The 27,866-nt window shown below is 45.3% G+C and overlaps 1 protein-coding gene across 3 annotated transcripts; it reads right to left on the bottom strand.

Moving 5' to 3' along the window:
- Window positions 1-1,082: 1,082 nt before the first annotated feature.
- Myl4 (myosin light chain 4) lies at window positions 1,083-27,743 on the bottom strand. Of its 3 annotated transcripts, XM_070027697.1 has the most exons (9): window positions 27,264-27,743; window positions 24,356-24,411; window positions 11,910-12,069; window positions 7,978-8,005; window positions 4,427-4,576; window positions 2,877-3,050; window positions 2,201-2,278; window positions 1,661-1,705; window positions 1,083-1,244 (listed from the first exon to the last, which is right to left on the bottom strand). In XM_070027697.1, the coding sequence occupies exons 3-8, from the start codon at window positions 12,036-12,038 to the stop codon at window positions 1,677-1,679; spliced, it is 588 nt and encodes a 195-aa protein (XP_069883798.1). In that variant the 5' UTR covers window positions 12,039-12,069; window positions 24,356-24,411; window positions 27,264-27,743; the 3' UTR covers window positions 1,083-1,244; window positions 1,661-1,676. The 3 variants fall into 3 exon arrangements, with proteins under 3 accessions (XP_069883798.1, XP_069883799.1, XP_069883797.1); XM_070027698.1 differs by lacking the exon at window positions 24,356-24,411 and having other exon boundaries at window positions 27,612-27,742; XM_070027696.1 differs by lacking the exon at window positions 24,356-24,411 and having other exon boundaries at window positions 27,264-27,741.
- Window positions 27,744-27,866: the final 123 nt, after the last annotated feature.

Below are 27,866 nucleotides of genomic sequence, written 5' to 3'. Positions count from 1 at the left end.
AAGTTCATCACACTCTTATCTCCAATTAACTACTAAAAAACCAGAAGTGGTGCTGTGGCTCAAAGTGGTAGAGCACTAGCTTTGAGAAAAGCAGCTCAGGGACAGCACCCAGGCCTGAGTTCAAGTCCCATGACCAGCCTCCCTATCCCTGCCCCCCCCCCAAAAAAAAACAACTAAGCAAGGACCAAAGGCAAACTGTACTCTTCTGCGCATAAAAAGGAAGGAGGTTGAGACACATGGTACCACATGGACAAACACTGAGGACATTATTTTGAATGGAATTCCAGTCACAATTCCACTTATCTGGAGTAGACAGAGTCATAAAACAGATTGCCAGTGAGTAGGGGGGACTGAAGATGTTTAATGGGCACAAAGCTTCATCTGAGAGGATAAGAAAGTTGTGGAGATTGGGAATACAACAATACATGTGCTCTAAGAGTACTGGATTGTATGCCTCAAAAGAGTTAAGATGCTAAGTTTGATGTTACCTGTGTTTTACCATAATTTTGAATGAGTGTGTGTATCTGTGTGTGCATGTGTGAGTGTGGATATCTGTGTGTATGTGAGTGTGTGTGTGTGTGTGTGTGTGTGTGTGTGTGTGTATGACAGACCCCAGGACCTCATGCATGCTAAGCAAGCACTCTACCACTGAGCCACATCTCCAATTCCCACCCAAAATTGAAAGAAGAGAAAGAGGAAGAGCAGGAGGAGGAAGAAGGAGGAGGAAGAAGATCTGGAAGAGGAGGAGGAAGGTTACTACCCTTTGAGGTCCTGCTGTCCCCTTTCCTGCTGACCACCTGAGGGGGAGATGAGGTGGGAAGTGAGTGTTAAAGAATGAAACTCCTGGCTTGTCAAATAGCACTTCCAGAACTCTCGCTCATGGGTCTGACTCAGTATTTCCAGATCCTTGAGCTTTTGTCCTTGTCCCCCAGCTCCCGGATCTGACTCATTTCTCTGAGAACACATACAAGGTCTTAGGTCTCACACACACACACACACACACACACACACACACACACACACACACACACACACACACATCACTCAGTTAATTAGGTTCAAAAAAACAAGTCAGAGCCTGGTTAGAATCAGGAATTCAACCTAGCCTTCCTGAAGCTGTTTATTTACAGGGAGGGCTGTGGATAGGGCTCCTGGGGCTGCAGCATAGTGGTTAAGTCCAGTCGTCCATTTCATATGGGCCTCTCATAACTCACCCAAAGATGGCCTGTTCCAGGGCCAACCACCTGAAAGAAAGTGCTAAATGGAGAGGGCCTGTCACCCCCAAAACACACTCCCCACTGCAACCCCATATCGCTGTCAGGCCAGTCCCATACCCAAGGAAGCACAAGGAAGGGAGAAAGAGGACTGGCATCAGTCATTTGAGATGGGGTTTTCTCCCACCCCAGAGCCTGTGCAGGGGTCCCAGGCCAGAGAGATCTGGCACAGGCAGAGGACTGGACAATAAAGGTCACGATGGGATGAAAAGACAAGGGAGAGCAGTTGGCAGGGAAGGAAGGGAACCAGGGCACTATGACCCCAGGGGAAACAGTGGCCAGGGCCATTTCCTCTTAAGAGACCTGGAGCAGAAGAGCAACACGGCATGTGGTAGTGTGGAGTCTCTATGTCCCCGAAGGGAGCAAGAGGGAGAGGTGGCACTCACCCGGGAGGGATCTGCTTCAGCAAGACATGATGTGCTTGATAAAGGCTAGGAAAGAGAGCAGAAAATCAGCCATTGGACTTGGCCTGTTTCTACTCCTTACTTCCTTCTCCATTGCTTAAACTACTTTCCTCTTTCCTACACTTCAGGCCTCCCACTGCCCCCTTCCACAGGCTGCGATTAAAGGGTTGGTGGGGAAAAGGCAGAAGGAAGAAAAGACCTCAATTCTGCCGTAGACTATAGTCCCCGTGAAGCCCTGTAACCTTGAGAATGTACTCAGCATGGCCCCACTGCCCAGGTGAGAAAACTGCGGCTGGGAGAAGGTAAGTGACCTGATCCAAGTCACACAGGTCACAAGGCACACAAGTCACATAGAACTCATGCTCTTCCCAGGATGCTCCATTTCCACAAAGATGGAAAAGGGCAGCATCCAGCAGGAGTCCACCTAGCCTATGTGATGTATACATCCTGAAGGATAGTCCAAGCCTATGCCATACCACCCTCCCACACGGGGCTCCCTGCCAACCAAGGCAGGACAGATACCTTCATAATTGATGCAGCCGTTGGCATCCTCCTGCCCAGACAACAACTGCTCCACCTCAGCCTCTGTCATCTTCTCTCCTGGGGTAGGGGGTGGGAGGGCAGTGGTCTTTCAATTACAAATGGCAAAGCCCAAGTATGCCCTAGGGCTGGAGGTCCAAGATGCCCTGGATCTGGAAAGTGGTTCAGGGAAGTCTCCCCATAGGCTCTGGAAGGTGGGCTCAAGGAAATTTAGGCCCCACCTTCTCCCTGAAGCCTGCCCACCCCCCTCCACCCCACCCCCACCTTTCTCTTTCTGACCACCTGGGCCTGTGACAGTTGCAAAAAACAGAAGCGGGAAGGGGTGGCATTGTCTCAAAAGAAATGTCCTCTTTACCTGACTTATGTAACTGTAACCCCTCTTTACATCACCTTTAAAATTAAAATTAAAATTTTTATTTTAAAAGAAGAAAAGAAACAGAAGCTCAGGGCCCCTCTCAGGCCTGAGAGTGACCCCTGCTCTGCCAACTCCTCACCTCTTCCAACTGCTGATACATTCTTGGCAACCCCAGTTGAGGATAGCTGTAACTTCAGAGCCCCGGTAGATCGGCCTTGGATCAGGCATGAAGACCCTTGGCTACTGCCCCTGGCCCCTCCCGCTCCCTCCCACCTGGGCTTTATCTCCATCCAGCTGACATACCCAGGGTGGCAAGGACATGGCGAAGCTCAGCGCCCATGACGGTGCCATTGCTCTCCTTGTCAAAAACACGCAGCCCCTCCACGAAGTCCTCATAGGTGCCTTGCTCCTTGTTGCGGGAGATGTGTTGCAGGATGGGCAGGAATGTCTCAAAGTCTAGCATCTTGGCATTCATCTCTTCCAACAGGCATGAGGACAAAGAAAGCCACGTGAACTGATGCGCAGGGAACAGGGGCCAAGAAGAGCCTCACGGGTGAACAGCACCCTGGACTTAGGGTTACAGATGCTTCTGGAGGGGCCACTCAGCCAGTCTCCCTGGAGGGCACAGAGATGCCCACCAGAGCAAGGCAAGCACTTGGGAAACTTGAACGGGGGCAGGGGAAACTCTATCATATAGACTTCTGAGCTTCAGGTGGCCAGCTAGACAAGAGGGGCTGAGGGTGACAACATGGAGATTCTGGCCCTAGCCTCACCTGACAAGTGAGTCATGTGGAAAGCAATTGAATGGAAAAAAAAAACCAAATATTTATAACTCTGTCCCATGATTAGAATAGCCTGCCTGAGTACTTAGACTCTATCTGTTTTTTGTACATTTGTCATTTTCTTGGTAATAGTACACTATTTCCCACACTTCAATATAATTTTCTTTTTTTGTCAGTCATAGGGCTTGAACTAAGGCCCTGGGTGCTGTCCCTGAGCTCTTTTGCTCAAGGCTAGCACTTTACCACTTAGAGCCACAGCACCACTTAGGGTTTTCTGGGTTAATTGGACTTTCCTGTGCAGACTTGCTTTGATCCTCAGATTGCAGCCTCCTGAGTGGCTAAGGGTTATAGGTGTGAGCCACCAGTGCCTGTAGTAAATAATTTTTAAATGGAGCAAGATTTTGGTATTTCTTTCTTTATAGTCACCTATGAACACCACCTCATCCCCCCCACCAGCACCAATGGAAATAGTCCAAGTCATCTTTTGACCTCTAAGAAGTCCTGCTGGCCCGGACAAGCTCTGGTCCTCTGGTCCTTCCCAGCCCTCACTGTTCACCCCCAATCCTGGTACTTCATCTAGAGAAGTGGGGAGGGGGTGGTACTAAGAGAGGCAGAGAGGACTACTCTGAGCCCCCAGAGGCAGAAAAATCCATCTTTCCTGGGTGTACTGCCCAAATCTGCCCAGTCCCTTCTCCTGCCTGTGCCTCTGAAGAAAGGTCCATGATTAGGTGGAAGCTTTCAACTTCACTATCACACATGATACAACATCCGTTTCTGAAAGTTCATTCAGCAAAAACAATCAAGTTTTGGTACAAATGGCTGGACAAGGCCTCAGCATACAGAACTAGTTTGAAATCTGAGACCCAATGAGGGGGATAGGACCATTAGGTTCTTCAATGAACAACTAAGTGCTGGGGCTTCTAGATTCCATCTTGAAGTGGGACCAGGGTAAGCTGGATGAAGGAGGCTGGCCCAGAAGCACTATTTTAAAACAAGGTGTGGGGAGGAGACAGCAAGACTGACAGGAAATAAATTAAGAGAGGGGCCTGGGGTGGTGGAGCCCACCCTGACCTTCAGGCTTCGGCTTGCCCAGGACACGTAGCACCTCAGCGTTGGTGGGGTTCTGGCCCAGGGCCCTCAACACATCCCCGCACTGTGCATAAGTGATCTTCATATCTCCCGCTGGAGTCCGGTCAAACAATGAGAAGGCTTCTTTGAACTCTGTAAAGAAAAGATCCAGCTCCAGCTCCCTAGCCTCAAAGAGAAGGCGTTGGCTGGGAGCTGCTTAGCCTCCTTTAGCCTCAGCCAAGACTGAACAGCAGGTCTTGTGATGGTTAAAAGATGTCATTATTTCCCTTTGGCCACTGTCCCAGGCTATCCTTGGAAGCTGCTCCCACCCCATCTTCTGACAGCTGAAGAAGCAGCCAGGGGCCTCCATGAGCCTTGTTGGTACTGGGCCTGGCTTCTCTTCTCTATTCCTTTTTACACAATTTAGATGTTTTTCTACCTCCACCCTCCTTTCCACTCGTCCTTCCCCAGGGTAGAAGAGGCTCCCGGCTGTCTACAATGGCCGAGTAGAAACAGCCCATGGGTGAGGCTCCTGGGTTCTCAGCTTGGCTCTGCCTGTAGAACAGAAAAGCCAGGCAGGAGCTCACGAAGAGAGTCATCACTCTGCCCCACCCACCCTCCCCATCACTAGGAGTGTGGCCAGACATAGCAGGATAAGGGAGACACTTTCCAGAGTGATAAGACCTGTTCATAAGTCAGCGATTATCAGTACTGTCTGTTCTAGGCCAACAAGGTGACACTGCAACTACAATCAGACAACTCAGCTCTGCCTCGAACCCACATGGCCTTGGGCAAACTACCTACCTCTGTGGGTCCTCCATTTCTTAGCATTACTCTGTGTGTGTGTGTGTGTGTGTGTGTGTGTGTGTGTGTGTGTGTGTGTGTGCGTGCGTGTGTGCATGCATGCGTGCATGCCTATATTGGGGCTTGAATTCAGCCTCCTACTCTTGTTTGGCTTTTTCACTCAAAGCTGGCAACTCTACCATTTGAACCACAGCTCTACTTCCAGCAACTTGGTGTTTAATTGGAGCTAAGAGTCTCACAGACTTTTCTGCCTGGGCTGGCTCTCAACCATGTTTCTCAGATCTCAACCTCCTGACTAGGCTAGGATTATAGGCATGAGCCATTAGCATCTGGCACTCTATTTCTTAGCTTTAAGTGGGGGATATAATGCTTTACTTGAGTGCTCGCTGGTATCATAAAACCTACCAAGTATGGTTTCTAGCACATGGTAAAGAAATCAAAAATGGTGGTCATGTCACCTAGTGCCCCAGTCAGCTCAATAAAATCAGGTTCCTTGAAGGTATCAGGGAAGGTGTCTAAGGAGAATAGCCAAATGAAGGGGCTCCTGAGCTCTTTTGCAAAAAGCCTTAATCCTTCCTTAATTTGAGCTCAGCCAAGACTGAAGTTACCTTAAACTGGCCATCAAGAAGTAGTTTCTTAAGCAGATTTGCAACATAAATCAAAGAAGAATATATAACTGCTTAGGACAGAAGTTGTTTTTAATCCTTTCCAAATAAGTTCTTTGGAAATGTTTATTTCCTTAGAGGTTGCATACAGATTGTTTAAGAATCATTCCACACATTCGAGTTTCTACTGCACTTACTTTCTTACAGCTGTTTCTTTGAACTTTTTATGAATGTAAAGGTTTTTTACATTACAGCATAATTGGGTTTAAATGCCATTTGAATTGCTTATTAACTATCTGAGTAAACATTTAACCTCTAGAAATCCATTCTCTTGTATAAATGGTACCTACCTAATAGGGTCCTGAAATTATATTCAAACTAATACTGAAATGTATAGAAATACAATAATGTATTTTAAAACATTAATACATTGTAAATGCCTACATATTTACAATCTAACTGAGTTCTATCTCAGCATTATCACTTAAAGTGTGATCTTGGCCAAGTCATTCAAGCATGACCTTGGTATTGTTCTCTATCAAAACAGGAGATAGGGGGCTGGGAAGGTGGCATGCATGAGGCCCTGGGTTTGATTCATCAGCACCATATAAGCAGGAAAAGCCAGAAGTGGCATTATGGCTCAAGTGGTAGAGCACTAGCCTTGAGCTGAAGAGCTGAGGGACAGCACCCAGGCCCCACAACCAACTGGCACAAAGGCTCAGAAGGTATAGATTTGTTAGTTAAATTTGAACTCAGACTTTTGATCCTCTTATAACTTGTTTGGAAGTGTAAATTCAAGCTGATGGCTCACACATGTAATTTTAGCTACTCAGGAAGCTGAGATCTGAGGACTGTGGTTTGAAGCTAGTCAGGGCAGTAAGGTTCGTGAGATTCTTATCTCCAATTTACCACCAAAAAGCCAAAAGTGGCTCAAATGGTAGAATGCCCACCTTGAGCAAAAAAGCCAAACAAGATCATGAGGCCTTGAGTTCAAGCCCCAAGACTGGCATAAAAGGAGGAGGAGGAAGAGGACTAAGAGGAGGAAGAAGAAGAAGAGGAGGAGGAAGAATAAGAGGAGGAGGTGGAAGAGAAGTAGTAAAGTCAGATTGGACAAAAGAAGGAATCTTCTAGTCTAAGAAGACAGGAAAATGCTCAGTAGGAGATGAGGGAAAGGGTTTTAGGCAGAATGACCTATGGTTTCAGCATTTCCTGGGGGCCCAGCCCTGTGCTAGTAATTTTGTATGGATTACCTCATTGAACTTTACAAGAACCTTATGCTATAGGTATTATTACACTCACTTATTATAAGCCAGTGCAGATGTCACTTCTAACTATTAAGGAAATGGTAGAGAGGAGGGGCAGGGAGGGAAGGGGAGAGGAGAAACTGAACCAGCAAAATGGGGGGGGGGGGCGAAGAGTCTTCAAAGTAAGGTGATGAAAGATTGAAAGATCAGAATAAACTAGCTCTCTATCCCTGAAAATCTCTAAGGAAAGCAAAGCCCAACCAGTTGTCCCAACTGGTTCTAACCATGATTTCCTTTCGGGAAATGAAAATATTTGCACTTTAGTACATTTTCCAATCCTCCCTGGTACTGAGGAGTTTGTATGTCTGTGTAAGCATATCTTTAATTAAAATAGCACTAAATAAAAGTTAACTATCAAAACTTCACAGCACTCCTAAAAAACTATTGACTGAAATATCCACAGGTCCCATAATAAAAGAACCAGAGTTAATTCACTCGTTTCAAAATGCACATGCCAGGGGCTGGGAAGGTGGCTCAGTGGTAGAACGCTTGCCTTGTATGCCTGAGGCCCTGGGTTCGATTCCCCAGCACCACATAAGCAAAAAGAAAAAAAAGCCGGAAGTGGTGCTGTGGCTCAAGTGGTAGAGCACTAACTTTGAGCTGAAGAGCTGAGGGACAGCACCCAGGCCCAGAGTTCAGGCCCCACGACCGGACCCCAAAAAGAATTAAATGAATTAATCCACATAAAGTGTTTCAGACTGTGCCTAATGCATGATAAGTGCTTAATATAGGTTTGTTTTAATGATAATAAGTACTATTACTGTGAGGACAACAACCTCTTCTCTTCTTCCTCCTTCTCCAGGAAAGTAAGTGCAATCAAGAGAAGAGGAATTGTACTCACCTTCGATCTGGTCTGCAGTGAAGTCAATCTGTGGGGAGAAAGAAGAGTGAGGGCTGAGACTTTATTTATTTATTTATTTACCTTATGTCGGTGTGGGGCTTGAACTCTGGGCCCGGGCACTGTCCCTCAGCTCTTCAGCTCAAGTGCTCGCTTAGCACTTGAGCCACAGCACCACTTCTGGCTTTTTCTGCTTATGTGGTGCTGAGGAATCAAACCCAGGGCCTCATGTATGCAAGGCAGACACTCTACCACTGAGCCACCTTCCCTACCCAGGGCTGAGACTTTTAAAGCTTACAAAGGGAAGTCTAGCCACCTCCACCCCACTGATGAGGAAGGAAGGGGATTTAGCTTAATATAAAACACCAGTCTCGCCATGCGCCGGTGGCTCACACCTGTAATCCTAGCTACTCAGGAGGCTGAGAGCTGAGGATCAAGGCTCAAAGCCAGCCCAGGTAAGAAAGTCCATGAAACTCTTATCTCCAATAAACCACTAGAAAACCGGAAGTGGCTTTGGGGCTCAAGCGGTAGAGCACTGGCCTTGAGCTGAAGAGCTGAGGGATAGTGCCCAGGCCCAGAGACCCACGACGACCAAAAACAAAAAACAAACAAAAACCCACCAGTCTCCTGATGAAAGGGCCACAGCTAACAACTTGTAAAATAATGCAGCCTCCAAATCTCTCAGTACTTACCAGGAAGAGAAAGAGACATAATCTACATAACTCTAGAACTGATAAGATTCCTCCTATTCAATTACTTTTGGTCAAAAACAGATTGCTCAGGGCTGGGAAGGTGGCTCAGTGGTAGAGCACTTGCCTTGCATGCCTGAGGCCCTGGGTTTGATTCCTCAGCACCACATAAGCAGAAAAAGCTGGAAGTGGCGCTGTGACTCAAGTGGTAGAGCACCAGCCTTGAGCTGAAGAGCTGAGGGACAGTGCCCAGGCCCAGAGTTCAGGCCCCATGACCAGACCCAACAAAAAAAAAACAGATTGCTCATTCTAGCCATTCCTAAATTTCCTTCACTTTCACTCTGTCTCCCTAGTTTACAGTCCTCTGACAAGATGCCATTCCTCTTCCTCTGGGTGCCATCTCTGCCCAACAGAACTCTTTCCTACTTGATGCTGCCTGTCAATCAATGAAGCTTTCCTTCCCACTGTCCCTCTCCACCTGGCCTCCATCACCTATCCTCTTCTTTCCACCATCCCACCCCGTCCTTTCCCTTCAGCACCTGTCTTCTTAGCTGCTCAGTCCTGTGCATGTGCCCTCAAAGCTTCGTGACTTTTTCCTAGTTTCTCCTTTTCCCTGTGCCCTGTCTCCTCAAAACCAGGGTTCCCTCAGAGCAGAGATTTAGTTATTGTCATTGAAATGCTTTACACTTAGTAGGCACTCATAAAAAAATGTGTTGTCTGAAGCAGTGAATTTTGGTTTTCCCCTCACAATGCATAATGACTCAATACCAATGTAATATCAGAAGAGAAGCTCTGAAAACAAGGGTGATGACTAGCATGAAGTCATTATTTGAATCCAGATCTTCTTGCCCTCTCTCACCTCACTCTACTCCATCCCCCCTACCCCAGTGGGAGTGGTTATACCACAAGGAAATAGTGGAGCATCTTCTTCAGGGCCATCCTGGTCTTAATACCATTGCTATTGTTGTGTCCATCAGGAAGGCTCAGAAGGGAAAGCAGTTATCAGAATTGGATTTGTCAAGTTGCAGGTGGGGGGAAATGAGAAAGTTAAAAGGAACCCCAAAATGGAATATGTCCCACATTAACTCTCTGAGGAAAAGGTACAGTTTTGCCTTACTTTCGATACTCTACATTCCAGAAGTAAAAACATGTGAGGGAAACTTGCATAGAAGCAGAACTTTGGGCTTAGGTTTACTGGGTCTGGGCGCTGTCCCTCAGCTCTTCAGCTCAAGGCTAGCACTCTACTACTTGAGCCACAACACCACTTCCGGCTTTTTCTTCTTAATGTGGTGCTGAGGAATTGAACCCAGGGCCTCATGCATGGTAGACAAGCACTCTACCACTGAGCCACCTTCCCAGCCCAGGGAAGCAGTTCTTACGAAAGATGGTGATCTTAACTACTACTTTAAAGCAACTTCAACATCTCCCAGTTAGAAGATGCGGACAAAGAAAAGAGAATTCCAAGCAGCAACTCTGGAAAAGGTGGATGGGACAGACCAAAGAAAGAGCATATATCTGATGCCACCAGGCAGTTGCTGTTAAGATGCCAGGGACCAGGTGTGGTACTTTATCAAAGCAAAACAAATCAGAACCAGTTGCCAGTGGCTCATGCCTGTAATCCTAGCTACTCAGGAGGCTGAGATCTGAGGATTGTCATTCAAAGCCAGCCCAGGCAGGAAAGTCTATGAGAATTTTATCTCCCATAAGCCACCAGAAAACCAGAAGTGGCACTGTGGCTCAAGTGGTAAAGAACTAACCTTGAGCTGAAGAGCTGAGGGACAGTGCCCAGGCCCAGAGTTCAAGCCCCAAGACTGACAAAAACACAAATAAATAAAATCAGAAATAAAGGCAAGAAGGGCTCCTAAGATGAGTCCACTTCTCTTCCATAATGGGAGTGGCTTACCCAGGAATGGGGTGACTACCTCCATCTCTTGGTCAAGCCAGTTCTGCTTAACTCCTGCCCCATACGGGGATCACCAGGATTCAACTCCAGGGTCCTTACACAATATTATAGAGTATGCTATTGTGCTGGGAGATCTTGGTGCTTTAGATTCCCTTTTTTATTCACAGAACCTGGCCTCTGATTTGGGCCTGATTCCTCACCACACCTTAAGTCTGCCCTAAGGCTGAGATCTCCAGAGGCCCACCACTCCCCAGCCTGTTATTAATAGCTCTTCATACCAGTGGCCACTTGACCTCTCCCACTGTAGTGCCAAAGCTTAAAACTGCCCCTCTTCAGAGGCCTCCAAGAGGAGTCTCAGAGGGCTGACCCCTCCCTGTTCATTCCTTCAGCAGCTGGGCCAGATTGCTGAGAGGCCTGAAATGACTGAGTCAGCCAGTGGGGCCCACATTAGTTCTAGGGGCAAAGAGGCTCCAGGGGGAAGGGAACAGGAAAGAGCCAAGAGGAGCTGGGGAGGCTGAGGGAAGCAGACTTGTCTCCAACCTCTGCTAGGCCAGTCTGCTGTAAATAACACATAGAAATTGAGGCTAAGATTACAAAAGGAGGGGCCCACCAGGGTAGGGGAAAAAGGGAGCAATAAATCCCCAGTGACTCTCACTTTATCTCTAGGCTTCCTTCCCCGCTGCTCCCTCCTGAAGGACTGCTTGTAAATACAGCTCTGCCCAGGTCTCTAGCACAGAGGGAGCGTCCTTCCTGGCTGCTTTCCATAAAGACAATGTACCAACTCCCAGGGAAAAGGCCAGTTTCCTTTACTTCACCCAATGACCACACAGTGACTTAAAAAGTGGCTGCATGAGCCTGGCACCTGTGACTCATGCCTATAATTCTAATGACTTGGGAGGCTGAGATCTGAGGATCATGGTTTGAAGCCAGCCCAGTCAAGAAAAGTCCTTGAGACTCAGAAAAAAACAAAAGCTGGAAATGGAGTTATGGTTCAAAATGATAAAGCATTCACCTTGAGTACAAATTTCAGGGACAGCACCCAGGCTCTGAGTTTAAGCCCCAGGATAGGAAAAAAAAAAAAGTTTAAAGACTACATGGTTGGCTGATTGGTTATACCTCCCACCATTCATGACTGTGCTGGGAAAATGTGGGGTATCTAGGGAGGATCTCCTGGCACTCAGTAGCAACCTGTTCTCAAGGGAGAAGAGTTATGACCTGAGATGCACTTCATCAGCCCTTGTCTAATACCAGAGGTCTGGGCCATGGACATCAGGGTCTTCACTCTGGTCTGATCTCCAGAGCTGATAGGTCTTTGTCACCCCCACACCCCATGCTTCACTCACCTTTACACTCTTGGGGTCAAAGGCAGACTCCTTGGGGGCCTCAGGAGCAGAGGCCGGGGCAGGGGCAGGGGCTGGGGCTGGGGCTGGCTTGCTCGCCTCCTTCTTTGGCTCCGGCTTCTTGGGAGGCATGTTCTCGTGGGATCTTCAGTGAAGATGGTACCTGAGAAGGAACCAAGAGATGGAACTCCTGAGTGACAAGATGGGAGACTGGGCCAGCTCCCTCCGCTTTTATCCTGGGCAGGAGCCCCCACAGAGGAGCTGGGTGAGAGCAAGAGCAACTGCTACTGACTATAAAAGGAAGAAAAACACCAGCAGGGTACAGCTGACAACTGGGTATTGTCACCAGGTTTGGGGCCACCAGACCCCTCCCATTCCCCCCTCAACACACACACCTCATTCCTCATAGCCTCCACCTCTGGGCAGGCTGGAACCCCTTCCTGCCAATCAGTGGAAACCCAAGAGGCCAGGAAAACAGACCCTCTCAAAAGTGCCAGAATAGCCAAAGAGATGAGCTGACTTGAGCAGTTGATAACCCTCACACAAAGCCCAGGGGAGGCTGTGGCTTTTTTTAGCCCCTTCTGAACAGAGGCAGCCCACTACACATTCCTTTTAAGCCAAGATCCTTTAAGCTGAGAGCCACTCTGGGCCCTCTGCTCGACCCTGAAGCTCAATTCTCCCACCACGGCTGGTCCAGCCAACCCTGCTGTCCCACACCTCTGGATCCAAAGGCAAAACCTTCCATTTTCCAGAGCAGGCATCTCAAGGCACTCCATAGACCTCAAATCCCTGGTCCTCTACCCCCATCATTCATTCAACAAGTACTGATTACTGAACATGGGCCTGAAGGGATTTAGATGAGAAGCAGAGGTGTGGCAGAAATTCAGGCATTTGTACTTTACTTCTAACACATTCTATACTTCGCAGTCAGTGTGCACATGTGTGCAGCACTAAGTATGTGCCTGGCACTGTTGGCACTTTCATATAAAAATCTCATTAAATCGTCACCATAATCCTACCAGGCAGATAGTATTTTATTACCCCCCCCCCCCCGTTTTACACACAAGAAGGTTGAGGCTAAAAGTGGTTGAATAAATTGGCCAAGGTCAGGGACTAGCATACTGGAGTGTCTCATTCTAAAGTGTGTAATTGATTAATTTATAGTATAGTTCCATTTATGGGGAAGAAAGGCAGACAAGCATTTATCAGAAAGGGCAGGATAGAGCCAAGGGTGGTGATCCATGCCTGTAATACCAGCACACAGAAGACATAGGCAGAAGGATGTTGAAAGTCAGCCTTGGCTACATAGCAAATTCCATGCTGGCCTGAGCTATATAATAAGACCCTGTCTCAAAAAATATAAAAAGGAAAGAAAAGAAAGAAAGGGCAGGATCAGAGACCCAGTCAGATGTCAACAGGAGACACCCCTGGGGACCAAAGGAATTAGACCAGGAGGAGGTCAGCCATTTACAGTTTTTTACTTTTTTCACTTCCTGTATTAACGGAAAATTTTATAACAAGCATATACTGTTTTGGGAAAAAAAACTGTGAAAGTTTTGAAAGTCAACGAAGTATTCAAAACTACACACACAGAACTGCTTTGAGCTAAATCTTCAGAATGCAGAGCTTGGGGAAGAAAGCAGGAGAGCCACTGTGACTGTCTAGTTTCCTGGTGTGGATCTGCATGCTTGTAAACCCAGTACTTGGGAGGCTGAAGCAGGAAGATTGGGAGTTCCAGGCTAGCCTGGGCTCCATAATGGAGACCCAGTCTAAAACAAACAAACAAACAAAAAGCTAGAATAGAGTAACTGATCACGATTAGCCCCTAAACCTATAATTCCTATAATTTAAATCTGCCCATTCCCTGTAAGTACAGGCTCCCTTTCCAAAGCCATTACTATAAGAGCCTAAAAGGCCCACTTTACATGTGTGAAACCCAAGGGCCAGGGAGTTTTTTGGAGTTGCCTGAAAATATTCAGCTCTACCTAGGCAGTGCAGGGCTGGCTAATTTTGCCTCCCAGTGTGCCCTTTCTATAGTCTACTTTTGTACCCGCTGCTGGTTGGCAGAGAGCCTTCAAAGGAAAGGGGACTAGAACTTGCCCAAGAGAATGCAGGAGCAGGACTAGAGGTGACAGTCCCTTCACCCTTTTCACTTCACCTTACCCCCATGTACCTCTGTTTCTGTGATCAACTCACTGACCATTTCCCCCCATGGGGGTTGTAAAGTGAGGTTATTGGTGATGAGAAAGGCAGGGGAAGAAGCTTAGCCTCCCCCACCCCACCATCACTGTCTCCCCTGAATATCCCTTTTTGCACTGCACTGGGTTTATATTTAGAAACACAATTGGAGGGGCTGGGAATGTGGCTCAGTGGTAGAGTGCTTGCCTTGCATGCATGAAGCCATCAGTTCGATTCCTCAGCACCACATAAGCAGAAAAAACCGGAAGTGGGGCTGAGGCTCAAGTGGTAGAGTGCTAGTCTACATCTGGAGAGCTGAGGGACAGCACCCAGGCCCAGAGTTCAGTTCAGGCCCCACGACCAGACCCCCCCCCCAAAAAAAAAGGAACAAAAGAAAGATCGGAAGGAAGGAAGGAAGGAAGGAAGGAAGGAAGGAAGGGAGGAAGGAAGGGAGGAAGGAAGGAAAAGTCCTGATCACCAACCATTTTGCTTCTCTGGGCTTCAGCTTATCTCTAAAATGAGAGCTGAGCAGGAGCTTTCAAAGAATGTCCAACAGCATCCTGTCTCTGCTAACAAGCATCTCCCTTTAAGCAGCATGGGCAGAGCAAGCACTGGAGCTCTCTCCATCACCAGCACTTCCAGCAGCACCCCTTGTGTGCTTCTTACATTTGGGTTCCCAGAATCACTTTCAAAGAAATAGTTCCATGGCTTTAAAATATTTAAATAATCAGTGAATGAAGTGCTCATGAACATCCTCTTCCAATTAAGAAAGTAATCATTGTAGAAGGAGGTATGATCCTTAGAAGACAAAGTTGGGAGCTGGTTTTTTCATTTCTCTGTTTAAAAAAAAAAATCTACAAATTCAGCAGTGGTACTCGCTATGTTGAAAATAAACTATACAAAAAACTTGTGGGTGGGGGACAGAAAGGAAAAACGGAGAGAGCAAAGGAAGGGATGACAGTGGCATATATATATATTCATTACCTGACATGAAACTTAACCCCTCTGTACATCACCTTTATATAACAATTAGAAATTTTTTTTAAATCTAGAGGGAAGCAAAATATCAAGCCTGCATGGAAACAGAATTACAAGGCTAGACAGCAGAATAAGGCTCTAAGGGGCATCTCAAAAACAGAAAGAATAGCAAAGCAATAGGCCTGAAGTCTGGGTTTTTAATCACTTCCAATCTGGGGCTCATGACCTTTAACAGTAAATATCTCCTTGAATTATGAGACTTATAAGAAATAGCACAAACAAGGCACTTCAAACAACCCCAGGTACAAGAAAGTATGTAGGGGCTGGGAAGGTGGCTTAGTGGTAGAGCGCATGCCTTGCATGCCAGAGGCCCTGGGTTCAATTCCTCAGCACCACATAAGCAAAAAGAAAAAAGCCAGAAGTGGCGCTGTGGCTCAAGTGGTAGAGCGCTAGCCTTGAGCTGAAGAGCTGAGGGACAGCGCCCAGGCCCAGAGTTCAGGCCCCACGACTGGACCCAAAAAAAAAAAAAAAAAAAGAAAGTATGTATTTCCCATGCTTTCCCCAGGCAAATGAACCCACTGGTGAGTCCAGGCTTCTCACATTTTCCTGGAGCAACCCTTGAAGAGGAGGGTGTGACAGCAGCTAAAGGGATTGCGAGATGTGAGTTTAGAAATGAGGAAGAGGGGGCTGGGAAGGTGGCTCAGTGGTAGGGTGCTTGCCCTGCATGCATGAGGCCTTGGGTTCGATTCCTCAGCACCACATAAACAGAAAAAGCCAGAAGTGGCACTGTGGCTCTAGTGGTAAAGTGCTAGCCTTGAGCTGAAGAGCTGAGGGACAGTGCCTAGGCCCAGAGTTCAGGCCCCACGACCAACAAAAAAGAAAAAGAAAGAAAGAAATGAAGAAGAGGGAAAGGGATGGATGAGGGGACAGCAGCAGCTGGGAAGCCATGGTGTGAAATATTTGTGGCCCAGAAAACATGTGACAAGTCCCTAGGGCCAGACAAGCCTGCCTGTCAATAAACAGAAGGGAGAGCAAGCTTACCTGAAATCTCAGGTCACAGGTATCCCAGCAAAGGAGGAAGAAGGCACTATTTAAATCCATTTCTGATTCTCTTTAAGCGACCCCAGGGGAAAAAAGTGTCTAACACTTAAGAAACGACTAGAGGAGAGCTGTGCTTTCAAGAAAAGAGCCAAGCATCGAGTCTAGGCCAGGTACTGGTGGTGGCTCTTGCCTGTAATCCCAGCTACTCTGAAAGCTGAGATCTGAGGATCCTAGTCCAAAGCAGCCAGCCTGAATGGGAAAGTCTATGAGACTCTTATCTCCAATTAACCACCAGAAAACCAGAAGTGACACTGTGGCTCATAGTAATAGAGAGCTAGCCTTGAGCAGCGCCAAGGGTTCAAACCCCACAACAGACCCCCAAAAAAGCCTAAATAGGGGAGACTGACTTTGGTTACTGAGACTAATTAGAGCCCAGAAACCAGAGTTAGATATTCTGCCTTCCTAGGCTCTGCAACTGGTCACTGACTTTGACCTTCAAATATCATCATCTAAGAGAGTGAAGGAAAGGATGGCACTGTATAAAAAGAAATATACTCATTACCTGACTTATATAACTGTAATCCCTCTCTATAGCACTTTTATAATAACCATTTTTAAATAAAATAAATGCCTTACAAATGAGACAAACTGAAGATCAAATCGCTGCCTAGAGAATTCTCTAGCAGGGTACAAAATTTCCACTGCAAATTTGTTTATATATAGCAACTGTCAATTATAACCATGCTAGAGAGGAGTTCCATTCGAATTCTGCAAAAAATAAAAAAAATAAAAATAAAAATAGGGCTAGGAATGTGGCTTAGTGGTAGAGTGCTTGCCTAGCACATGCATGAAGCCCTGGGTTCAATTCCTTAGTACCACATAAACTGAAAAGGCCAGAAGTAGTGCTGTGGGTCAAGTGGTAGAGTGCTAGCCTTAAGCAAAAGAAGCTCAGGGACAGTGCCCAAGCCCTGAGTTCAAGCCCCAGGACTGGGAAAAAAAAATACATACACATATACCTACATTTTAATCCTTACTTTTGTTGAAACATCCCTGTACCTGAGAGTCTATGCTCTTTAAATTCTTTGGTTGCCTTTGTGGTGAAGATGAGATGCTTGTTTAAAAACACCTTCTAAAACCTTTTTTTCACATTTTATAAGGTTTCATGTTGCATTTAAGAGCTTATCATTTCCTTTTTCTGGCCTGACTGTTGCAGGTTGTTTTTTTTTCCCAGATTCCTAGGTAGAGTTGAAAATCTGTCTTTTTAAAATGGTTTCTGATCAGATACTTAGTGTTAATGCTTTGAGATGAAATATGTCATTTATAAAGAGATATGTTCTGTTGTATCAATGGAGAGAAGATCCTTGACGTCTTTGGAAGAGGCTCTCAGGCCTGACAACAGGCATTTGGCTAACATATTGTAAACTATTTTGTAACTGCATGAAATGTCAGTGAATCCCCCCACTCCCTACAACTACTTTATACTAATAAAAATTATTAAAAATATACATATCCCCCATTTAGAGTACCCCTCACTGGGGTTCACCCTCCAGCATGAATTAGCAATCAAAGAACAGAAGCAGAAAATGTCAAGTGTGAGAGATGGTGTAGCCTTGGCTGCCATGGCTACCAGCAGCTACCACAGGCAGCCATCATGGGTAACAGCAGCCTAACTGACACCTCTGGGAAGCATCTAGAGTGGCCTGAGCCACAGTCATTTCAGCCACCCAAACACTACCACTGGAAGGACTTCAAAAATGCAGGATAGAATTTCACAGCAACCGATTAACGTCAGATGGCAAGCTCCAGACAAGTGTACAAAGGAGAAGGAATATCAGTCTTCAATTGAGCTAGGTTCACCAACACTCACTCCTTCCTCCCCCTCCTCCACTTCCTCCTTTCACCTCTAAGCACACAGGACCTGTCCTGAGAGAGACAGGGCAGTCTTCCGCCTGAGCTCAAATGCTGCCGACAGCAGGCCTGACTCTTCATGTCTTGCCCTTGATGCCTACCTTCCCTCCCCTCTTCTCAGCAATGTCTCTGGGTCAAAGTTGTAGTCAACACTACATTAATCCATCCCCCTAGAGGATCTTGTAGCAGAAGTTATGAGGGCCCACTCAACACCCAGACTACCTGGGTTTAAGTTCTGTTTCAGTAAACTCCAGTTAGTTGATTTATATCTCCATTTTCTCATCTGTAAAACTGGACTGCTAATGTAACTCTGTAGGATGGTTGTGAAGATTAAATGAATTACTTATAACTGACCTGTTTAGAGGAGTGTCTAGTACAGAGCAACTGCTCAAAATCCTTATATTTGAATCCTGATTGAACTAATGTTCTGTCATACAACAGTCCAAGTATATTTGAAAATAATTAAGCAAAAAGTACTGGGGTGTGGCTTAAGCAGTGAAGCACCTACCTAGCAAGAAGCTTAGTTCGAACCCCAGTAACACAAAAGAGAACAAGATATGTCTTCCCTGATTTCTCTTTTTTATTTATCTTTCATTTTTAGAAAAATTCTTTCTAGGTAGGTCAGGGTGCCTCAAATTCACAATCTTCAAGCCTCTGCCTTTATTGATATTAATAAAGTGGGGATGAAGATGGTGGAAGTAGTTTATTTGCATGTATAAAAATAGAATGATGAAAGTCGTTGAAATTGTTTTAAGAAAAGTGAATAAGGGACAGTGATAGAGAGGGTGAAGTTGATCAGGTTAACTGTATGCATATATAAAAATGTCACAATGAATCTCCTCCTTGGACAATTAATTATGTTAATGAAACAATTGTAGAAAAATATAGTGATTTTTAGTTTATAAAGCACTTTTTTAATTTCAAGTTAATAATAATGAGATTTGGTAAATTTACTTAATAATAAAGTTAATTTCAAGTTATGAATAATCTGATTTAGTGAATTTACTGAACTTGGACAGGTATAGTTTTGAAAACAATTAGTTTTTTTTGTTTGCTTGTTTGTTGTCAGTCATGGGGCTTGAACTCTGGGCCTGGGTGCTGTCCCTGAGCTCTTTAGCTCAAGGCAAGTGCTCTACCACTTGAGCCACCGTGCCACTTACAGTTTTCTGGTGGCTGATTGGAGATCAGAGTCTCATGGACTTTCCTGCGTGGGCTGGCTTTGAACTGCTATCCTCAGATCTCAGCCTCCTAAGTAGTTAGGATTAGAGGTGTGAGCCACCAGCGTCTGGCAATTTTGAAAACAATTATGTTTTGAAGTCAATTTTTTTCTAAAATAAATGAATCAGGTTTGTCCATTTATTTACAAGTAAGAAGGGAAAATAATTTTTGGTACTTGATTTGGTTATTGGATTACTTTGAAGTACGCTTGAAAGAAATTAGGTATATATCTACTTTTTCAAATGTTAACTTTTCAAAATCTAAGTCTGTGTATAGGAGTCCCACTTATGCACAGGAAGGAAGGAAGGAAGGAAGGAAGGAAGGAAGGAAGGAAGGAAGGAAGGAAGGAAGGAAGGTAGAAAAGAAGGGAGAAGTTTCAATGGTCTTTAACGCTCAGTCTTTAAGAACTTCATAGATGAAGGCACATGGGAAGAGGAAAGGTCTCAAAACTCAAATTTCAAGGACCAGGATAGCACCTGCTTGTCAGAGTATTTTCAATAATCCCCTCAAACCTTACTCCCTAGGCTGCTGTGGCATAGGTGGAGAAGGGGACCTATGTTGATCCACTCAATACTGCTTAAATAGTTGGAAGTTCCTTTCTGTGCTGTATCTGAGCTACATCTTGTGATGAGGACTCTGGGAGGCTGATAACACGTGGGTTACAGGTAGACATAGTTCTAAAGCAGAGGGCAGAGGGAAAAACAGCTAGTGTTTAGCAAAGAGCAAGTCAGAATCCTCACCAGTCAGCCAAACTGCATTCTGGCACAAATGCTACCAGCTGCAGGGAACTATAGTTCCCCAGACAGAAGGGAGTAACTTACCCAAAGTCCACTGTGGATCATGGCAGACATAAGACTAGAACCCAGTATACTACCTAAGGCAAAAGAGTGAATTAAAAGCTGAAAGGATTCATAGAGACAGGGAAACCAGCCCCATAGGGGACAAGAAAACAAGGAGCTATTAATTAAAGAGATGGTTCTGGGTGTTCTCAGTAAGGAAAAGAAAGACACATAAACCTTTAGCAAGCACTTTTTCCAAAGTTTTAAGGATGTACTTTTAGTGCTAAAAGATATTCATCTTGGCTTCCCTCTGCCAATTTCATTTGGCTTCCTGAATTCTGTATTCCTTCCTAGCATACCACTCATGACTTTGCTATGGCCAGAGTTAGTGATCATGTCTCTGGGCCTTCTTGGTGGCACTTAGAACTCAAAAGTTTTACTACTGACTTTTCTTTCCTTGCTATACATTATTCTCTTAATAAGCACCTACAGTGTACAAATACTCATACTAAGATGTGTAAGAAGACATCCCTATGTTGGGCACTGGTGGCTCATGCCTGTAATCCTAGGCTGAGATCTGAGGATGGAGATTCAAAGCCAGCCTGGGCAAGGGAAGCCCATGAAACTCTTATCTCCAATTAACCACCAGAAAACTGGGAGTGGCACTGTGGCTCAAGTAGTAGAGCACTTGCCCTGAACTAAAGAGCTCAGGGACAGCATCCAGGCCCAGAGTTCAAGCCCCACAATGGACAAAAAAAAAAGGGCTGGGAAGGTGGCTCAGTGATAGAGCGCTTGCCTTGCATGCCTGAGGCCCTGGGTTCGTTTCCTCAGCACCACATAAGCAAAAAAGAAAAAAGCCGGAAGTGGTGCTCAAGTGGTAGAGCGCTAGCCTTGAGCTGAAGAGCTGAGGGACAGTGCCCAGGCCCAGAGTTCAGGCCCCACGACCGGACCAAAAAAAAAAAAAAAAAAAGAGGCCATCCCTGGCCATCTGGTGTGGAAGATACAGATATAAGTTTTAATACCATGATCATCAATACATTTCATATAAGTATTGCATAGAAGAAACACATTTAGTTCCATTTAGAAACTGCATGTCAAAGTCAACTTTATTTTAAATTTTTGAGACATGTTCTCCTTAGGTAGTACAGACTGACTTAGAACTCATGATCCTCCTGCTTCAGCTTCCAGAGTGGAGGGATTAATTACAAGTGTGCTACACTATGCCTGGAATAAAGGCCCAACTTCTTTTCCAGATTATTTAAACTTCACATTTTCTATTTGCTCTTAAGATATTTCTCATCGATGGGGGGGAGGGGGAAGCTGGGAAGGGATATGAAGGGTAAACCAAAGGAGGAGGGTGCAATGCTTGGTAAGAAATGTAGGCATTATCCTGCCCATGTAATTGTAACCCCTCTGTACAGTATGTTCACAAATAAAATAAAATTAAATTTATTTAAAAAAAAAGATATTTCTCATCGAAAGCAGCCCAAAACTGTTTAGCTACCTCTCTATATCTTTGGGATCTGGCATCCATGGACTCAACCAACTCCAGATCAAAAATACTTGGAAAAAAATTACATCAGTACTGAACATGTACAGACCTTTTCTTTCTATAATTATCCCCTAAACCATACAGTATAATAACTCTTTAGATAATATTGATATTGTACTAGGTATTATAGGTAAAGATGATATATGGCTGGGAATATGGCTTAGTAGTAGAGTGCTTGCCTAGCATGCATGAAGCCCTGGGTTTGACCTTAGTACCACATAAACAGAAAAGGCTGGAAGTGGTGCTGTGGCTCAAATGGTAGAGTGCTAGCCTTGAGCAAAAGAAGCTCAGGGACAGTGCCCAGGCCCTAAGTTCAAGCCCCATGGCCAACAAAGAAAAAGAAAAAGGAAAAAAGAAAAAAAAAGTCCATGAGACACACATCTCCAGTTAACCAGCAAAAAGCAGAAGTGGAGATGTAACGGCAAGTGGTAGGGTTCCAGCTCCATCAAAGGGGCATGAGGTCCCTGAGTTTAGTCCCCAGTACCAGCACACAGTAACTATATAAACAAACAAACCTAGCTCATCCTCTAGCTCAAATCATATTATTAGTAATGCAAACAAAATCTACAAGGCAACTATAATATGCACTCAAGACAATAAAACCAGGCATCTTTAATCCATTTTTGTGTAATCTATCTAGCAATATGAAAGGCTGGCTAGAACCTAGCTAGAAGATGGAGAAATGAAGGGCTTATTATTTGATGGGGCATTCTCTCTAGATAATAGATTTATTTTTATCCAGCAGCCAGGCATATATGGCTCTTCTAAGGGAAGAGACAATAACTACTAAGGTCATTCACTGTACTTTTTTACTTCTAAATGTGTATAGAGCAAACTATCTTCTGGTTAGATTGGGAGAAGGAATAAGATAAGAATATTTTTCACTTTAATAACTTGAGCCTGTTTTCATTTCCCATTCTTTTTCAGAGTGGGCCTTAAAACAAATGGACCCTTGGAACTACCTACACACCCTAGCAACCTCTACAGCACTCCCAGCCCCTGGGCTTTCTCTCCTCCAATTCACATAATCCTCAGCTGCTAGCATAATCTTTCTCAAATTCCCTTCTCATGAGGTCACTCTCTAGCGCAATCAGCAGCAGCAGCTCCCTAGGTCTATTTTATGAACTCTGAAGTCATCAGCCTGCAACTCAGAGCTATTTCTCTACTGTCCCCAACACCACTATCACAAACAACTTCACAGAGCCTCCACTTTCAGACAAACTGATTGGCTTACTTACACTCCCCTGCCAGCCTAATTTCTTCTCTTGTGCATCTGGGACTGCTGAATTTTAGGCTAGTTAACACAGATTTTCCTCTATCTGTGTGTGTGTGTGTGTGTGTGTGTGTGTGTGTGTGTGTGTGTGTGTGTGTGTGTGTGTGTGTGTGTGTGTGTGTGTGTGTGTGTGTGTGTGTGTGTGTGTGTGTGTGTGTGTGTGTGTGTGTGTGTGTGTGTGTGTTGTGGTTGGTAATGGGGCTTGAACTGGGCTGGGCACTGTCCCTGAGCTCTTCAGCTCAAGACTAGCGTTCTACCACTTGAGCCACGATGCCACTTCCAATTTTCGGTGGTTAATTGGAGATAAGAGTCTCACAGACACTCCTGCCTGGGCTGGCCTTGAACTAGGATCCTCAGACCTCAACCTCCTGAGTAGCTCTGATTACAGGCATGAGCCACTAACACTCAGCAATGTAGTTTAATATTAGCCAGTACCTCAAGTGGTATATTACCTCAGAGTATATTATTTTTTAAATTATTGTTTAATTAGCCTTTTATGAAAATTTACTCAGATAAAGTCACTGCAAAATCTTTATCTTCTTTTTGCTAGTACCAACATAGGCATTTGCAGTCACCTGACTTTCCTAATTCTGTTAACATTCTTTCACTATTTTCTTGAGGTCTTTTTCTTCTCATACACTTCATGTCTTGCATGTCTATGTTTGGGTTTTGGGTTTTTTTTTGTATAATCCAAGGAATTATGAATCATACCAGTTGTCTTGCCTCTACCAAAAGGGATTGTAAGGGCTGGCAAGGTGGCTCAGTGGTAAAGCGCTTGCCTTGCATGCTTGAGGCCCTGGGTTCGATTCCTCAGCACCACATAAGCAGAAAAAAAAAAGCCAGAGGTGGCACTGTGACTCAAGTGGTAGAGCGCTAGCCTTGAGCTGAAGAGCTGAGAGACAGCGCCCAGGCCCAGAGTTCAGGCCCCACGACTGGACAAAAAAAAAAAAAGGGATTGTAAGTCTCCTTGGTAATGGTCTCTCACACCTGTAATTCTACACTACAGGATGTTGAGATCTGAGGATCATAGTTCAAAGCCAGCCTGGGCCAGAAAGTCTCATCTCCAATTAACCACCAACAAGCCAACAGTGAAGCTTTGGTTCAAGTATAGAATGTTAGCCTTGAGCAAAAATGCTCATGGACAGTGCCCTCAGTTCAAGCTTGATGACCCCTACCACCACACACACACACAAAAAAAAACAAAAACAAAAACCCACATCTGATGTGATCTTCTACATTTTGGTTTCATTTTCCCAAAATTTGTCCTAAATCCTATTCCCTTCCCTGAGTGAAGAATATTGATGATCATTTATTTCCTTTGAAGTAGTAGATTAGTCATGTTGATCTCCCTGATTAGGATAGTTGGTAGTGGTAGTGGTTCAGTGTGGCAGTGTACCCTTAGGCAGCCGGGGAAAGCCACATTGGTTAAGTCCCTTAAGGTCTTATGTGATAGATCAACATCAACTCTGGATCCAATGAAGAATCAAAATAGTATCAAATAGCTGGTTGTGGTAGTACATACCTGTAATTCCAGCACTCAGAAGGCTGAGACAAGGGAATCTAGAATTGCAAGTCAGCCTAGACAACACAGCAAATACATAAAACACAAGACAACACAGAGCATCAAGTTTGGATTGGTAAGAGATAAAATTAAGTAGTCAAGTCATTAAATAATCAGACATTCCAAAAATATTTATATAATATTTTAACATTTGTACAATAGTTTTTTGTTCGGTTATGGGTCCTGAACTCTGGGCCTGGGCACTGTCCCTCAGCTCTTCAGCTCAAGGCTAGCATTCTACCACTTGAGCCTCAGCACCACTTCTGGCTTTTTTTTCTGCTTATGTGGTGCTGAGGAATCAAATCCAGGCCCCTCATGCATGCAAGGCAAGACTCTGAGGTGATGAGCCAAAGTCTCTGCCCTCATGGAGTTTATGTAAAATTCAAGTTGCCTGGCTGGGACTGTGGCTCAGTGGTAGAGTGTTTGCCTAGCATGCATGAAGCCCTGGGTTTGATTCCTCAGTACCACATAAACAGAAAAAAGTCTGAAGTGGCTCTGTACCTCACGTGGTAGAGTGCTAGCTTTGAGCAAAAGAAGCTCAGAGACAGTGCTCGTGCTCTGAGTTCAAGCCCATGACAGGCAAAAAAAAAAAAAGTATAAAAAAAATTAAAATTGCCATACACTTTATGCTATGAGGAGTCAATAATCTAAATAAGGTAAAACAAGGACTACTCTGAGGACATAATATTAAGGCTTGAGGCCAGGCGCCTGTGGCTCATGCCTGTAATACAAACTACTCAGGAGGTGGAGATCTGAGGATCTGCATTTCAAAGCTAGCATGGGCAGGAAAGCCCATGAGACTTTTATCTCCAATAAACCACCAGAAAACTGGAAGTGGCACTGGGCTCAAGTGGTAGAGCACTAGTCTTGAGCTGAAGAGCTCAGGGACAGTGCCCAGGCCCAGAGTCAAGTCCCACAACAGAGAGAGAGAGAGAGAGAGAGAGAGAGAGAGAGAGAGAGAGAGAGAGAGAGAGAGAGAGAGAGAGAGAGAGAGAGAGAGAAAGAGAGGGGGGAGAGGAGGAGAGGGGAGAGGGGAGAGGGGAGAGGGGAGAGGGGAGAGGGGAGAGGGGAGCAAGAGCCAGTGATGGAGAGGGAGAGGGAGAGAGAGAGGGTGAGGGAGAGGGAGAGGGAGCGAGCGCGCACATGTGCTGGGAAGATAGCTTAGTGGTAGAGTGCTTGCCTTGCATGCATGAGGCCCTGGGTTCAATTCCTCAGCACCACATAAGCAGAAAAAGCCAGAAGTGGCACTGTGGCTCAAGTGGTAGGGTGCCTTGAGCTGAAGAGCTGAGGGACAGCACCCAGGCTCAGAGTTCAGGCCCCATGACTGACAAAAAAATAATAATAATAATAAATATGGGGAAGCCAAGCACTGATGGCTCATTCCTATAACCCTAGCTATTCAGGAGGCTGAGGATCACAGTTGGAAGTCAGCTCGGGCAGCATGTCCATGAGACTCTTATTTCAAATTAATCACCAAAAAGCTAGAAGTGGAGCTGTGGCTCAAGTGGCAGAACATTAGTCTTGAGCAAAAAATAAATCTCAGGGATAATGCCCAGGCCCTGAGTTCAAGCCCCAGGACTGGCACCCCCCCACCACCTACACACACACAAAGAATAAACGGAAATCACTTTAGAACCAAAGAGTATTATATATAAATAAGGCTTCCTAACCATCCAGAAGGTATGTTTAAAGCATCCTCTATATATTTGATCCTGTCTATGGAGGAGGTAGAATCTGGCAAAAGATTTGTTTCAATAAATAAAACTGGCTGGATACCTCTTCCAACCACTAGTGGTTATGGAAAAATAGTATCAGTAGTTTGCAGATTCAGTATAAACCATGAATAGGATAATTTGTCCTGGTAGTGGTAAGACCAAAATATGCTATGTAGAAAAAAAGTACTCTCTGTTCCATAAAGTGGGAGTTGGAGGGAAAGCTCTTTAGAACCACAAACACTGCCAATAGCAAGAAAGGCCTTCAGTGTCTGTTGGCCAAAAATGTCTACAGGCAAAGTCTAGACTGGAGAGCCATAAGTGGAAAGACCAGGCAAGTTCTTCCGCAAGGACCCACGTACTGACTTTCTGCCTAAGACCTGAGTTGTAGACTTCAATCCTTGCTCAAAGCATATCTGAACTTTTTTCCCTATCAGGTCACTGTCAGAGATTTCCATTGCTATAAATCACATGTCAAGGACCTTAAAGGTCGACAGAGAAGAACACTGGACACAAAGAAGAGCAGGGAATTCTCGCGTAGAGCCATTTGTGGTAAGCACTAATTCATGACAAAGTTCCCAATCCTTACCCAAATGCAGACAACTTTTAAAGTTTCAACAAGTTAAATGATAATAAAGAAAACTGGGAGCTGGGCGCTGGTGGCTCACGCCTGTAATCCTAGCTACTCAGGAGGCTGAGATCTGAGGATCGCGGTTCAAAGCCAGCCCGGGCAGGAGAGACCGTGAGACTCCTATCTCCAATAAACCACCAGAAAACCGGAAGTGGCGCTGTAGCTCAAGTGGTAGAGCGCTCGCCTTGAGCTGAAGAGCTGAGGGACAGCGCCCAGGCCCAGAGTTCAAGCCCCACGACCGACAAAAAAAACAAAACAAAACAAAAAACTGGGAGCTCACGCTTGTAATCCTAGCTACTCTGGAGGCTGAGGTCTGAGGATCGCGGCTCAAAGCCAGCCCAGGCAGGAAAACGAAGTGGCGCTGTGGCTCAAGTGGTAGAACGCTAGCCTTGAGCTGAAGAACTGAGGGACAGCGCCCAGGCCGAGTTCCGGCCCCAAGACCGACAATTTAAAAAAGAAAAAGAAAACTCGTTCAAAAAATGAGAGGCCCAAGCAACGTTCACAGCAATCTTTCCGGAAATAATACCTGAACTCTCCGGACCTCTCATCTGTCTTCACTTTTCTTCTGATTCTACTCATCCTTCAAAGCCTAGTTTAAATCTTTATTTTTACTTTGTCGTAATCCCAATTAGCTTCGCATAGCACACAACATAGTATGTTTGTTGTTGTTGTTGTTGTTGTTGTTACAGTTTTTCTTTTAAATAGACTCGAGGACTGGCTTTCCTACATGTTTTCAGAGCTGGCAATCCTTCCAAATAAATATCCCCTGACTTTCCTTGGAGCCCTGGAAGGAACTTCTGGAACTGATAAAAAATCTAAACACAAAGGATAAATACTTTTGATTCAAGTCAGCCCCAAAACTCTAAAGTTTTACCCTTTGCTCATTTTACTATGCATCAATTTGTCCAGAAAGGCGGAGCAGCGAACCCAGATGGCAGTTCTGCCACGTAACGCTCCCGCCCACTCCGTCGGGCCACGCCCAGCGTGCTAGTTGGCGATTGGGCGTGGCCCAATAGTTAGCGTGGCCGATTGGGCGTGGCGTGCGTGGGTGAAGGCGTGCCTGGGAAGAGCAACGTCCTGATTGGTCCAAACTCGATAGTTTCCGGTAATCCTCGACAATTTCCGGCAA

Source organism: Dipodomys merriami, unplaced genomic scaffold (assembly GCF_024711535.1).
Source record: "Dipodomys merriami isolate MVZ:Mamm:240054 unplaced genomic scaffold, mDipMer1.0.p SCAF_19, whole genome shotgun sequence".
Taxonomy (NCBI): domain Eukaryota; kingdom Metazoa; phylum Chordata; class Mammalia; order Rodentia; family Heteromyidae; genus Dipodomys; species Dipodomys merriami.
Note: the sequence above shows the minus strand (reverse complement) of the source record. Positions and strands in the feature narration are given on the sequence as shown.